Below are 16277 nucleotides of genomic sequence, written 5' to 3'. Positions count from 1 at the left end.
CGCACCAAATTTAGTGCCTACACCAAAATTTTCGGACCAGTTAATTTGAGCTTTGTTGTTGAACTTAAACATGTTTCCTACTACTTCCAACCCATACTACTGTTTAGAGATATATACCTCCTTGTTATAAAACAGAGCTGCAAATTGAGACCCTTAGAGAGAAAAACCATTGTACTGACAGAAAAATACTTCTGCCCCTTGTCCCTCAAGAACCATTACCAGACACCATCTGCAAGGGAGCCTTTGATTAAGGAATATTCTCAATCATGCTTTAAAAAAAAAAAATCCAGCAACACTGCCACACACAGGCAAACACTGCTGCACCATTAATCTTCATTCAAACTATTAGAATGTTTGTCTGGGCATGACCCAGACCAGGCATTACAGATAGATTAGCTAGAGTAAATCTTCCATTTCTCACCACATATCAAGGCAGGTGGAATATTCTGTTGAGCCCAGGAGGACATCTGGAGGTCTGTACCACAAGGTAACCACTTCATTGGAGTATGTGTGGCTAGGGACAGATTTTGCTCTTGCAAGACCTGTGGAATACAGGAAACATAAAGAAGTTGATAGGCATTAATAGAACAAGGGAATTTAAATTTGAATGTTCACAGTTTTAAAAGGTCAAACATGACACTGTAATACAGAATCACAAATGCCATGTCAAGGTTACTAGAAAGGCTGGGGAAGGTATATTGTGTTCTACCTGTTTCAAATAATGCTAATAACTGATAGATCAATTGTTTTCCTACTGAAGCATCATAAATCTGATAAAGTCCTAGAAGAGTAAACAAATAATTCATAAATGATTAGATATTACACAGAAGCTTAGAAATCTCTTTGACTTTCCAAAGAATGTTCTATAGAATTCTAGTTCTGAGAGTTATAAGTAAGTGCTACAGAAAAAGATTCCAAGGTCAAATCATTTTGGGAAAAAATGGTTTAACAAGTTAAAAGTTAAAACAGGTCTTCATACTGTACTACTTCTCAGTGTTCTTAATTATTCTAATGTGTATTGTGAATCTGAAAGAAGAGAATATGATGCTTTTCTCAAAGGGTTTTTCCAAAGCTTCTTTTTCTTTCAGTGTTCTGTTAAATGCTCTGTGGGAAACATTTATTTAGGAAGATCATTTGAAAACCACCTAAATAAATAATTATAAAGGAATACTTAAATATGAAACAATGGGATGACGAGGTCTAGTATAATAAATAAAAATGTTTCCTAAGAATTTAAAAATGGAGAAAATGGTCATAGTAATATGTTGTGCTAGATTATGTGCAGTTTGACCTCATAACCATAAAGACTTTAGCATTAAAAAAAAAGAATGGCAGAAAATATTTGAATGTCTTCAGTGGCTAGCTCTGGAAAATGGGATCATTCAGTTTTGTTCTTCACTTAATACACTCTTCTCAATTTTTTCCCCAAGTTTCCTACAATAAATATATAATATCTTTTAAAAATCACAAAATCTATAAATGTTCTTTTTAAAAGAAAAAAATTCAGCTTTCTATCTGGGTATGTTCATTAATGACAAGTGAAAAGTATTATTTATCACTGTGAGGCTCAAAGCACATGTACCATTTTTACAATAAATGTACCATAACATTTATTTTAATGTTCTGACAATTTAAATTTTTAAGTAGTACTTAGGGACATAATTTTTTTCCTGTTTATTAAATACTTGATAGTCCCTTAACTGTATTATATGAAAATGTTAAAATTAAGAGGACAGCTGATGAGAAATTTCTAATTAATTCAACTATGGTTAGAGTAACTCAATTTTTTCTCTAACACAGGTTTTATAATAAAACAATAGTATATTATAAATTGTTTCAAGTTTATAAGTATTCCATATCAACATGTACAAACTAACACACACATACTTATATATGTTCTCCAACTTTTCTATACATGAGTGGAACCACTATTTTTAATAACAGATTTCCATAATAACCTCTATTTCTTTTCTCTGCAAAGTTTGATCCTATCTCAATTCAGGTAAAACTGAACAATAGATAGGACAATCAGAATGGTAAAGTGTTTCCAAAATTTAATAATCCCATCAGAAGATTTAATTCCTCAAATTAGCATGTTTCTATACACAGACCAAAGAAGTACAAGTCCTGAAATAGGTTCTGACTCGTTCCATATGCTCTTGTCAAGTGAAATGGGATGCCAAAAGCATTCAGGCTGGATTCCCTTGGTTTATCTGAGGCCCTGTTGACAGAAAGCTAGGCTAGAGGGATAGGAGAATGAAAAAAATCTGAGATTTTCTTTGACAGCTCAAAAGACCAGGCTGGTTATAGAAAATTGTGGTATTTCCCATTTCAAAGAGAGAATAAAAACCTCAAAATAAGCTAGAAATAGTATAAATCTAAATAATTATGCGATTTTAGGTCCATTATGTTCACTCCGAATGTAAGTTTGTAAAACTGGTTAAATACATCTGAAAAATATAAAAAGAAAAAAATTCTTTGTTTCCATTATTGTCCTCCTTCCCATATGTTTATTAGGTCAAGGACTACGCAAACACCATTCATATGGGTCATATAACTTCTCAAATCAAGAGTGAAAATGAATTTGCAGTATCTAGCTTTTTAATGTATTAAGATAGTTTCTTAAAATGGTTTGCATGTTAATGTGTCATATTGAAGAATGTTACTGTATTTTTAAGAAACACTCTTCTGTATCGCTTGAGAAAAACTTTTCTATACTCTTACTTTGATATAGTCAATTAAGACATTTTCTTGTGGAAATGGTCCTGTATATTGATAAACAAAAGGCTTTAACCCTGAAAATATGTCTGTTCAGTTACAAAGATTAGTAAATCCCGAAGTTTTTCAGGGAGGGAGCAAATTATTAAAACAATGAATCAAAAAAAAAAGTATACCTTGAAGTAGGATTATATAACTACATTGTTAATCCATATTTTTGGTAAAGATATTGCTATGTATTTACAGTCATGCATCAAAACACGCTTACTCATGCAGAATTTATTAAACCGCATCCTCCAGTTGAAGGAAAACTGTAGGACAGGATTAATTAGCACAGCATGTGTGAAAGCTTTCTTTCTCTGTTCCTTGTCAGTTGCTATGGTTACACTACAGGAAGAGAGCTACACTACCTTTAAAAAAGGATGAAGTTCATGGGTTATTATCAAAACTTCTTATATTAATGTTTAGTTTGAATTAAAGAGTCAAAAAGCAAAGTGAAATGCTAAACAGATGGGTACAGGTTATTTGCACACTGCCACTTTGACGGAGCATGTGCATAAGAAAGGGGACATCTAAAATGGCTTACATAACAATTCATCATATCCCACTTTAAGAGGTTACCATTTCTAACTAAAGAAAAACCCTAGGACAGAGCAAAAAAAAAAATCCTGATATTTAAGTCCTATTGCCAATTATCCAAAGTTGGGCAACCTTGATACTACCTAGCACAGAAGCATCTGAGATTTCCAGAAGAGTGAATCTTTACAGTTAATGTCTTACCCAATGAAAGAATTCCTCTACATATCTCTATGGTTATCCAACATCTGCTGCCACCTTGAACCTGGTTCTCTCCTCTGGGACGGACACAGAATAAATCATGTGACAATGCTTCCAACATTTGTGCCGAACAGACCAGTCGTTCAGCATCAATCAATAGACACTCATCAGGCCTTATCTGCAGGGGACACTGTTGGCCACCCCTCTTTTAAATTTACTCATTTGACTTTTTGGATAGAGAAAAGTTAACAGGAGTGTCTTGGTCTCCATCTAGGATCTTTCCCTACATGCCCTTAACTGCTGGTTTTGGCTAGGGTTATAGAGTCAAACCAGTCCTTTCTCAAGTGTATGGAGGTAACTGTGGCTAGTGCCATGTTTTAACATCATCCAGAGGCGATTTCTCACAAGATTTTACCTCCAGCTCACATTTGTCCACAGGTTTCAGATCTGGGGCTATGCAATTCCTTACTAGGCATAGGTATAAAGATATTGTACAGGCACTCAACATGACCCAACTACAAGTCCCCACAGTCATGTGCAGGGAATATGCCATGAGTCCAAGAATAAATGCATTTCACTGCTTCAGGTTCCAAAAATGATTAAAAAAATTCTTTTAGCTGTACACAGATATACATTAGATTTCATGTTCCATGTACAAATTCCAGTGAGTCCCTTGTGCAGACAGTTTAATTGGGCAGGGATTGAGTAACCTCTAATTCTATGAATAAAACTGCTAAACCTACCATAGGGGTACAAGGATGGTAATTCCCATGTCTCTGCTCAACTCTTTGACCGAGGAATTGAGAAATAACTGGCAACAATGACTTGTTTCTTTCTAATTATTTAGAATGGCAAAAGCTAGATGGACTTGCAAAAACCAACTGAAACACGATATAAAAGCATAGCTTTCACCATTTCCCAGCGGACATGCCACTGTTCTGTGCTTGTCAGTAGTTTTGTTTTTATATCAGGGTAACTCCTATACCCCTCCCTCAACATATCTCATTTCCCAAACAAAATAATCAGAAAGAGTATCTTGCTCTTAATCACAAAATCAGTATTTCTAGGACAGCAGCGCTTTTCTTCACAATTTGATTCCAAACAGACGTGAAATCCTTGGGTACTATTTTACCATCTGGCAGTTAGTCTGGAAAGGGAAAGACTTCTCTATTCCATGTGCCAGTCCATAGAGTAAGGGCAGAGAAAGGCTTTTATGTATTTTTTTCCATTCCACAGTCCTGGGAACTGGTCAGAAACTTCTTTTCTCGTATAAATTTTTAAAGGAGTCCCCTCCCTCCTAGAGGATTTATATTAATACCTTATGATGTGCTAAAGCAGTTTGAAAGTTCTTTACTGCTGCTCTTAGAATGTACCAATAAACAACCATCATACAAAACAAAACAAAAAGTATTTTCTTCTGGTGTTCTCCAGAGTTCTGGCTTTAACCTCTTCCCTCTGCACCTGGTAAGTTTTCCTGGGTGATCTGAGTTATTCTCATGGCTTCAGTTACTGTCTATATGCTAATGATCCCAAATAAATATCTCTAGCATCAATATTCCCCTAAAATTTTATATTTTTATATTAAAAAGCCCACTTAGATCTTACGTAGGTATCACAAATATTTTTCCTGTCTCCAATTCTCCCATCAATGTTATCTCCTCCAATGTTCTAGAATTTACCACCAAACATCACCATCCATTATTCAACAAGGCCAGAAGGCTTGTTTCATTGTAGGCTCCTTCCATTTACAAAATTACAGAACTCAATGGATTTTACTTTATAATTTCCCGTTTCTTCTTCCTTCTTCTTAGGTCCCCCTCATCTTTTGCTGGATTGTGACACTAACCGAAAGTCTGTCCATGGCAAACAATTATCAATTTCAAAATACTTTCTAAACAATAAAAAAAATCTACATTTGTTGAAGTTAATTAATAGAAAGTTATAATTTGTTTGGAACACTCTTCAGTGTGAAACTTAATAAAAGATTTCAATGTCCAATCTTTCCCCATAAGCACTATGAAAGTTGGACATTCTCCAATCCCCTTGCCCATTTTTGCCATCATAGGAAGCACGAAATGTGGGTATTTGAGGTTATTTTCATACATTTACTATCACCTGGTATTACTTAAAGTGGAAAAAAAGTTTTAGGATACAATTATAATATCCTTTTCTTTCCTTTGATGAAACATCTTTGTTTTCTTTTTTGTCCAGATTTCTATTTTAACAGAAGCTAGTCTTTGCAGGATTCCAAAAATCCGTTAAGAATGTTTTGATTGGCATTTGTTAGAGTTTTTCAACTGAATAGGAGTAATCTTTGAAAATAAATTCTAATAAAATAAAGTCCAGAAGCCATTTTAACATGTTAATGCAATATTTTATTTTACTCTGATTTTATTTAATTATCTTTGATTTTTAAAAGCTAATAAATTATGCCTAATTACTACCTATCCTAAAGGGCATAGATTTTTTTATCTTTCCTTTTATTTTTTTATTTTTATTTAAATTTAAGTTAGTTAACATATAATGTAGCCTTGGTTTCAGGAGAAGAACCCAGTGATTCATCTCTTACATATGACATCTAGTGCTAATCCCTAAGAGTGCCCTCTTTAATGCCCATCACCCATTTAACCCATCTCCCTACCCTTCTCCCCTCCAGCAACCTCAGTTTATTCTCTGTATTTAAGAGTCTCTTATGGTTTGTTTTCCTCTCTGTTTTTATCTCATTTTTCCTTCGTTTTCCCTAAGTTCATCTGTTGTGTTTCTTAAATTCCACATGAGTGAAATTGTATGTCTTTCTCTGACTGATTTCGCTTAGCATAATACACTAGTTCCACCCACATTGTTGAAAACAGCAAGATTTCACTCTTTTGATCACCCAGTAGTATTCCATTGCATATATATACCACATCTTCTTTATCCATTCATCAGTCGATGGACATTTGAGCTCTTTCCATAATTTGGCTATTGTTGATAGTGCTACCATAAACACTGGGGTGTGTGTGCCCCTTCAAAATAGCATTTTTGTATCCTTTGGGTAAATACCTACTAAAGCAATTGCTGGGTCATAGGGTAGTTTTATTTTTAATTTTTTGAAGAACCTCCATACCGTTTTCCAGAGTGGCTATATCAGTTTTCATTCTCATCAACAGTGCAAAAGGGTTCGCCTTTCTCTGCATCCTCGACAACATCTGTTGTTGCCGAAGTTGTTAATTTTAGCCATTCTGACAGGCGTGAGGTGGTATCTCATGGTGGTTTTTATTTGTATTTCCCTGATGATGAGTGATGTTGACCATCTTTTCATACGTCTGTTAGCCATCTGGATGTCTTCTTTGAAAAAGTGTCTATTTAGGGGAGCCTGGGTGGCTCAGTTGGTTAAGCGTCCAACTTCAGCTCAGGTCATGATCTCACAGTGTGAGTTCGAGCCCCCCATGGGGCTCTGTACTGTCAGTTCAGAGCCCGGAGACTGCTTCAGATTCTGTGTCTCCCTCTCTCTCTGCCCCTCCCCTGCTCGTACTCTGTCTCTGTCTCTCAATAATAAATAAATGTTAAAAAAAAAAAAAGAAGAAAAAGAAAAAGTGTCTATGTCTTTAGCCCATTTCTTCATTGAATTTGGTAAGTTCTTTACAGATTTCGGGTACTAATCTTTTATCAGATATGTCATTTGCAAATACCTGTTCTCGTTTAGTTTTGTTGTTTCCTTCACTGTGCAGAAGCTTTTTATCTTGATGAGGTCCCAATAGTTCATTTTTGCTTTTGTTTTTCTTGCCTCCAGAGACATGTCTAGTAAGAAGTTTCTGTGACCGAGGTCACAGGTTGCTGCCTGTTTTCTCCTGTAGAATTTTGATGGTTTCCTATCTCACATTTGGCTCTTTCATCCATTTTGCATTTGTTTTTATGTATGGTGTAAGAAAGTGATCCAGGTTCATTCTTCTGCATGTCGCTATCCAGTTTTCCCAGCACCATTTGCTACAGAAACTGTCTTTTTTTCCATTGGTTACTCTTTACTGTTTGTTGAAGATTAGTTGGCCATATACTTGTGGATCCATTTCTGGGTTCTCTATTCTATTCCATTGATTTATGTATCTGTTTTTGTGCCAGTACCATACTGTCTTAATGATTACAGCTTTGTAATAATAGCTTGAAGTCTGGAATTATGATGCCTCCAGTTTTGGTTTCCTTTTCAATAATACTTCAGCTATTTGGGGTCTTTTCTGGTTCCAAACAAATTTTAGGATTGTTTGTTCTACCTCTGTGAAGAATGCTGGTGTTATTTTGATAGGGATTACATGGAATGTGTAGATTGCTTTGGGTAGTATCTATATGCTGAAAACTATAGAAAGCTTATGAACAGACTTGAAGTAGACACAAATAAATGGAAAAACATTCCATGCTCATGGATTGGAAGAACAAATGTTGTTAAAATGGAGATACTATCCAAAGCTACCTTTCATTCTAAATAACAGAAATGATCATAACATTTTAATACAGACATTCTAAACAAGAAAAATTATTCAAATAATTAAATTTCATAAAGGAGAATTTTGTTTTCTATTTTATATAGAAGATAAAAACAATATACTTCTCTGGGCAATTCTGCTTTATATGAAACCAATAGATGTGATGATGGTAAGACCAATTAGTCAGAATCCTTTGGCTGACTACCATATGAGAAATATGCTATTGTTGTCTGAGCATTAGCCTGCATACTGGAAGACTTGCAAAATGAAAAAACAAAGTGCCTTATAGTGGTCCTGACACTAACTAATTAGTTGTGTCTCACTGATTAAGTGACTTAAGCTTTCTTGCTATGTTCTGTGTAAAATAAGGGGGCTGAGATCAGATTTCTCAAGCACCCGTGAGTCGGCCACCTGTCTTTGTAAATAAATTTTGCCAGAACACAGGTATACCCTTTCATTCAATGTTATCTGTTGCTGTTTTTGTGCTAAACACCATAGCTGAGTATTTGGCAGAGATTATGACCCATAGGCTATATTTGTTGACCCATGGGTGAGAGCAAAGCAACTTTGAGTCCATTCAAGTACTAAAACTCGGTGATCCTAAGGAAATATTACTAAAAACCTTGTTCATTAAATGTATGAAGATCATATAAGTTCAAGTTCTTAAAAAGGCTTTCAAGTAAATAATTCCACCTCAGTGATCCTCTTCCATCACATCTGCATTAACAGAGAATGCAAAGTCATTTTCCGTACAGTGGATCATCACTCTCACAGCTCAGTGCCTTACATTCCATGTTCTAGTTTCTGCTTCTCTTAGTGAGACTCATAGTTATTCCAATGCTAGATGACAACACAATATAGAAAATGAATTTCATAATCGGACTAATTTGGCAATTTACATGAATTTCTGTATCCATGCTGATTTTATTTCCCAATAAATTAGAGGAAAAACATACTAAGTTCATCATAAGAATATCAGTTTTAAATCAAGACATAGTATTCAGAATTCTTAGGCCATGTGGTTATAAATATGTATTAATATATACCCCAAATATTATATGAGTATGCAGTGGTATGTGTTAAAGAAAGATTGTTAAATAATCACAACTATAACGAGGTCAAATTAGGTAAAAATAATTATGATTTTATGCCAGACGTATCCTTTGTGCTTAAACGGAAAGAAGGCAATATATAAAGATGATATTATCATACATATATAGCATTTGAAATGACAACATAAGCTCTCATTAATTTTTAGCTTTTAAGGGGAATAAGATTTAGAGTGAGTGTTCCTCTGGAAGGCCTATGAGAAAATCATTCCCATTTCTTTCCTAAAACACCTAAAATTTTTTTAAAAGTCAGGGGTGGGGTAATACAGTATTTTTACCTGATTTTACTAAGGATAATACTAAAATATGAAAAAAAATCAGTGATCAGTGAATATGCTGGTGCTTATAATATAGAGGCAAACCTGATGAGAATTTAATGAGAAGTTACAATCTGTTAGGTTTTTAGATATACGATCTCATTTACGCATTGCAACAACTTAGAAGGAAGCATGATTATTAATATCCTAATTTAACAGAAAGGAAACCAATTTACCCCAGGTCACACAGTAATAAGTGGCCATGCTAGGATGTGAATACAGGCAGTGCCACTGCATCCTCAGGAAGACTGGGGACCTGGGAACAAATGTTCTCAGATGTTCCTGGGATACATCTAGATGGAGTGGCATAGACTGAGTGACTCCCAAGTCCAGAGTGGTGGAAGGTCAGCCTGCTGGGAGAGGAACAGCAACAGGGTGAGGACAGGAAAGAGAAGTGAGGAGAAAACACAAGCTGGTTTTACTGGAAGGAGGTTCCAAAAATATGAGTAAATGAGAGAAAATGACCAGTGTTGTGTGGGGAGCCTCAGACAACAATCACACCATGGGCCCTCCAGGAAAAGAGACCTTTGAAAAGGAAGTACTTTGGAGAAATGCTCAGAAACCTTCAGTCAGGTTCTGATTGCTGGAATTTTGATTCTAACTGCTGGAATGAGAGCGGCTCTCACCTGCTGTTTTGTTTGTCTGCTTTAAAGTGGAAAGTGGCAGAAAGCAGTAGCCCCAGAAATGGAGCAGTTAGCCAGAGACTGTGATAACTTAGAAAGGAATAGCTAGAATTTTTTTTAAAAGGTGGATGTGAGCGGGGCTATTTATCTTGCAGGGCTCTAAGGGTCCCCCATTTTCCCCCAGAAATCTCAAACGTGGATGTTGTTAAAGCTAATCTGTAGGATATGTAATGAAACAAGAAAAAGCTCTTCTGAAGTTTCCTTACTGATGTGGATTTTTTTTAACTGAGAGGTTTTTATGTGTTTACAACAATAAGTGTCCAAATGAATCCGTTCAAATTAATGAGGCAATTATTGAGCCAAATGAAGGGAAAAAGGTTTGGGTCATACTGAATATATATTTTTTATTTTATGGTTGCTACCCAATTTTTGTGAACTATTTTCTCCTGTGCTTTTAGTTTGTTTTCTTTTCTCTTTATATTATTTGAGCAGAGGTCGAGTTATACTTTGGGGTCTCCATACTATACTCAATACAAGATTCCAGACATAATTAGAAGAAAATGTCTACTAAAAGACATGCACACTTTGACTTTATTTTGATGATTTTAAAACATGTTTTGTGATACCTGTTTAGTTGCCATGTAATTGGAGTTGGGTGTCACTAATACAGTAAATAAATAAACTTCAAATCTCTATAAGAAGGTATATGGAGTATTTGGGGAATATTTTCAAAGATACATTAATTCCATGAAATAAATATGTTTCACAATCACTGCAGAGATGAGTCATGGAGCTTTCGTGCTGGAAAGGATCTAAGACAATTTGTACCTTCTATAATATTATCTTTTTTTTGAGAGAGAGAGAGAGAGGGAGAGAGAGAGAGAGAGACAGAGAGAGAGAGAGAGCGCGCGCAGGGGAAGGCAGAGGTAGAGGGATAAGGGAGAGAGAGAATCTTAAGCTGGGTGTGGAGCCTGACACAGGGCTCAACCTCACCTGGTGAGATCATGACCTGAGTCAAAATCAAGAGTCAGATGCTTAACCGACTGAGCCACTCAGTCGGCCCATTGTTATCACTTGGGTGGCCCATTGTTATCACTTTTTATGAGAAGGACAGGGAGGTCCACAGTTCTGTCCATTTGACCTCCACTGCATCAAATCCATCCTCTTCTTTCTGTCCTCACTGACACTGACTGCCACTTTAGTTCCTTAAACTTGCCCTTCTGGGCCTTGAATCTATGGAAGAGCTCCTAGCGGGTCATGCAGCCAGCACGTTTGCCCTTCCTAATCCTTTTCCCTAGTCTGAGGAAGAGACATTTCCTTGCAGTGTGTAAGAGCTTCCTCTGTGCGGTCAGGTGGGATCACCATGTACAAGCTATCTGATTTGGGGTAAGTGGCTTAGCCTAGCTGAGTTTCACCTGTTTCCTCTGTGAAATCCATGTAGTAACTCTGCTAGATATCCTCCATTTAACTCGGCCCCCTGACCTCAAATTGGGTTTGACCAGTGGGAAGCCCACTGACCAAAGATCAGAGGACCAGAGGGAAGGAAAACAGCAAGATTGGTGTCTCTCTCTGTACTCCCCCTTACCACCCCCTGCTCCCTGGTTCCTTCCCAGCTTGACAGGTAAATGGCAATGGCTAAGTTCTCCCTTGAAAAGCTGCTGCTCTTGCTCATTGGGTTCCAGAATCATTTTCTCTCTTAATCCCTCAGGGGAGTAGTGGTAAAGGCTCCACACTATCGCTAGCCTACAGGGGTTTTGCATCTTTAACCCTGCCCACAGTTTCATAAATAGTGCCTGCATCAGACTCTCCTCCATCACCCCAATTGAGCTGCCCTTTGTTCCCCTCTAGGATCCCTGATACAACGACCATACCTGATTTAGGGTGTTTGTGTGAATTAAATGAGAAATGCATGGAAAATGCTTCATAGTGCACTTGGTCCATAGTAACACTCAAAACATACTGGCTGTCACCATTAACTAAAACACCATCTGATCCATCACTTCTCTGCTAAAGAGCTTAATGGATTCTCTGGGCTTTATCCTGTATGTCCAAAATCCAAAGAATCCCCTTGCTATTACTCCAGCCTTGCTTCTTCCCATTGCTTCCTTTTTATGTTCTAGCCAAATTACCTGTAATTATCTGCTTTCACATCAGTTTCTTTGAACCACATGGTCTCCTATCTTGGAATACCAAACTCAGCTAATGAACTCCTACACGTCCTTCAAAACTATACTCTGGCCAAGTCCTCCAGCAGCTTCCCTGACTTGCCCTCCCCTCCCTGGTCCAGGTAATGGTAATGAGCCTTCCTCTTCTCTGACTGACTGAAGCCCTGAGCTTGCATGGACTTCCCAAGTCATTCATTTCCATGTCACACCCCATCTGCCCCACATCAGGCTGCAGTTTTCTTGAAGGTAGGACCATGGGTCATTTACCTTTCTGTCACCAGCTCCTGGCATAGTGTCTGGCCCACAGTGAGTCTATTGTTGGACTGACATGTATGGTGGGAACAGACACCTGTCCACAAACCCCTGAGACAGTGTTCCTATAGCAGGTGGCATGTGTATATCATCCTGACCAACAGGGAGAAAGAACCAACCCATCTGATTCTGAGTACCTCTTATTTTACCTGTTTTATACCTTGAGACTTTTTGTCAGATCTCAATAGAAAACCTGTCCCTAGATTTTAAAATGTTTAAAAACATAATGTGAGTGGGGCGGCTGGGTGGCTCAGTCAGTGACGCGTCCTGCTCTTGGTTTCAGCTCAGGTCATGATCTCACATTTCAGGAGTTCAAGCCCCATGTAAGACTCTGAGCTGAGGGTGTGGAGCCTGCTTGAGATTTTCTCACTGCCTCTCTCTCTCTGCCCCTCCCCACTCGCATGCATGCATTCTCTCTCTCTCTCTCTCTCTCTCTCAAAAATAAACATTTAAAAAGATAAAAAATAAAACGATAATGTAACAGTGAATCACATAAAAGTTCATGAATCCTGTTTTTGGTTGTTATTAAGAAGTAAACCCAAAACATACATAAGATTCTTTAATTCCTTAAGAATGCTCAAGTCTGTATTAAATACAAATACAAAGAGATATCATACCATAAAGCTATTGAAATACAACCTACTGGTTCGTAATAAGTGATGGATATACTTCTCTAACAAACTGTATGATTTCTCAAACTTTAATATATTTAAAATTTAGACAAATAAAACCTCACAAATTAATCAATCTATCCTCTAAATTTTTATAGAACATGTTGTTCTCCATTCATCTCACTTGGCAGTAAGTATATAAAACTATTTTATTCAACTTTTTATCTCTCTGTTTATGTCTCCATCTATAAGTTCTCTATGAGTGAGATTCATTTCTTACAATTGCCTCTTTCCTTAACACCACTCTGCACCTCTTCTGCATGCTGACATAACCCCAAGGCTTCTGTAAAATGCAGTAATTAAACAAAACTCGGTCTGTCTAAAGCACATGTGGACAGGGAATCAATTTGCCTTTGCTTACTAGGATCCCAGACTACGAACTAGAGGACTCAGATGTATTAAACCAGCTTAGAGCCCAACTACAACACCAGGTTTCTCTGATTCTGGATGGCACCCTCTCTGCCTCTCAAAGACTTAATTTAAGCAGAGAAAGAGGTGTGCTCAGACCTGAGAGTTTCTTTAAAAACAAACAAACAAACAAACAAAAAAAAAAAACCCTTGATGAGCAGAAGTACAAAAACACTCATTTCAAAGCTTCCAGCTGTTCAGTTTTTCTAAAGGAAGAGAACTGAATTTACCTTTGAGGCTGACTGTGTCTTTATTCTAAGAAAACCAACCTAATGGCAATTTCTGTTATATAAAGGTAAAGCAAGTCCCTACCTACTATTCTGGGGTAAGCTGTGAAATTAACCTGCATCTTGATGTTTCAAACAGAGCAAAGGGTTTAATGTAAACTGGATGCATGTTTTGGAAAAGCTAATGGGTTTCTCAGGCTCTGTGGTTTCTCTGAGGAAGATGTTTGCTGCCTTGGGGAACACAGAGGTAACACAACAATGACCCCCTAGTTCTTGATTAGCAGTTTTCAGGAACCCAGAGGACTGGAGAAAGGGGATGTGGTGAGAGGTGGTAACATTTAAGTCTAAATGCCACCATGGGTACTGATATTGGAGTGTTGGTTATGTTTTGGTATAAATATTAAGTGCTCTGATTATTTATTGGGGCTGCAGGCTCAGTACCAATCCTGTGGCTAGGGGGTGGAAGGTGGACCCCAAGATCTGAAATTAGATCTACCAGAGGCCTCAGATTCTCACGAGTTGGGAGCTTCCTCTTTCTGGAGGCTAGGGACCTGATTTTCCAGGTAGCATCCCTGGGTACACTCACTTTGGGGAAGGAGAAGCCAGCCTTAGGCAGATGGAAACGAGGAAGAGATAAACAGGGAGGGGATCCTTTGCCCCTACATTGAGGAGGGTCCTCTAGGTTCTGAATGGAGAACTTTAAATAGAAGCAAGTGGTACCCCTTCCCTACCCAGGCCCGGCCCTGCCCATCCCCTGATGCTCAACTTTCATAAAGCCTTGTTGGAAATGATAGTCTGATGTTGGCTGTACTATAGTAGCCTATGGGAAGGGTCTGCATAACTTAAAGGAGGCCAGAACGGTCAATCGTTGTGCAAAATGCCAGGGAGGAGTCAGCCATGGCACGAGGCCATCATTAGAGGCACTTTTATGGTGGCATCAAGAGGAAGAGCAGAGTGAAGGAAAATGAAGCACCTGTTTCAGAACAATAGGATACCCGCAGCACTCGGGCAAATAACCAGGGCCCATGCCGAGGAGCTCCAATGTGCTGTGGTCATCACTATAAACGTACCAAGTCATAAAGAAATCTAGGGGGAAGGGTGCCTGGGTGAGTCAGTTGGTTAAGTGTCTGACTTTGGTTAAGGTCATGACCTTATGGTTCGTGGGTTTGAGCCCCACATCAGGTTCTGTGCTGACAGTGCAGAGCCTGCTTGGAATTCTCTCTCTCCCTCTCTCAAAAATAAATAAACATAAGAAAGAAAGAAAGAAAGAAAGAAAGAAAGAAAGAAAGAAAGAAATGCTAGGCAGAGGGCATGAAAAGTTCAAATGCCCTGTGGCAGGAGCAGGCCTGGCACGTCACAGGTGTGGTGAGGAGGCCCACAAAGTGGGGAGCAAAGCACTAGCATGCACTTGCTGCACCCTTATTTCCCGCATAACCTTCACTGCTACTTCCCACCTCTAATTCTAATTCCGACCCACCTCCAAACTCTTCCCTGAACCCCAAGGTCAGAAGGTATTCCTCCTTGCCATGAACCTCCACAAGATGCAGCTGTACCTCTGATTTGTCACCTTGTACTTTACCTTTGGGTATCAATGTCACTAACTTATTTAAGGCAGAGGCCATGCCTGATTCTTGGAGTTCCCTAAGACCAGCACGGGACCTAGAATGTGAAAGGTGTTTACTGAATTGACTGATTGAACTAAACTTGGAAGTCACTCAGGGTGTCTCACAAGTTTCAGAGAGTGATCAATGGCACCTTTTATTCTGGGTGTTTATCCTATATTTATCCACCCAAAGACTCGTGTGACACTGTTTCTAGCAAAAGACTAAAAATAACCTCAAATTCCGGAAGGAAAGCAGGTAAATAAATTATGGCACAGCTTACAAAATGCAGCCAATGAAGCCAATAAATCTATATGGAGCCAACGATAATAAATTGTTAAGAGAAAAAGGCAAAATAAAGAACAGTGGGTATGCCACACAATATTTGCATTAAAAAATATGTGCTTACACATGTGTATTCTATCTTGGAAAAGAAACCCAATAAATAGGTAAAGGTAACTGCCTATGGGGAGAGAAATAAGAAAATAGGAGGGAGAAGAAAACTTAATTTTCACTCTACCCCCCCTTTTGTTCTCTAAAATGTGTATTACTGGGGTGCCTGGGTGGCTCAGTCGGTTATTAAGCGTCCGACTTCGGCTCAGGTCGTGATCTCACAGTTCATGGGTTTGAGCCCCGCGTCGGGCTCTGTGCTGACAGCTGGGAGCCTGGACCCTGCTCTGGATTCTGTGACTCCCTCTCTATCTGCTCCTCCCCCACTCACGCTCTCTCTCTCTCTCTCTCCCTCAAAAATAAATAAACATTAAAAAAAAATTTAATGTGTATTACTGTGTGCACGTTACTTACAAACAAACAAACTTGCTTTTAGAAGAGAGAAAGAAAAAGGTCAAATGAGTCCTCACCCAGCCATGTGTATTCATAGCACCCCCTTCCT

The 16277-nt window shown here is 38.1% G+C and overlaps 1 protein-coding gene across 9 annotated transcripts in view; it reads right to left on the bottom strand.

Annotated features, from left to right (window-relative positions):
* The window catches only part of CDK14 (cyclin dependent kinase 14), a 704495-nt gene that overhangs the window by 310562 nt on the left and 377656 nt on the right, over positions 1-16277 (bottom strand). For all 9 annotated transcript variants that reach the window (XR_007146446.1, XM_047830949.1, XM_047830989.1 and 6 more), the window contains one exon: positions 422-542. Coding sequence is in view for 8 of the 9 variants with exons in the window: in XM_047830949.1 (XP_047686905.1) it covers positions 422-542 (121 nt within the window). In the remaining variant the exon portion in view is untranslated. The remainder of the gene's footprint in view (positions 1-421; positions 543-16277) is intronic.

Source organism: Prionailurus viverrinus, chromosome A2, assembly GCF_022837055.1.
Source record: "Prionailurus viverrinus isolate Anna chromosome A2, UM_Priviv_1.0, whole genome shotgun sequence".
In the NCBI taxonomy this organism is placed as follows: Eukaryota; Metazoa; Chordata; class Mammalia; order Carnivora; family Felidae; genus Prionailurus; species Prionailurus viverrinus.
Note: the sequence above shows the minus strand (reverse complement) of the source record. Positions and strands in the feature narration are given on the sequence as shown.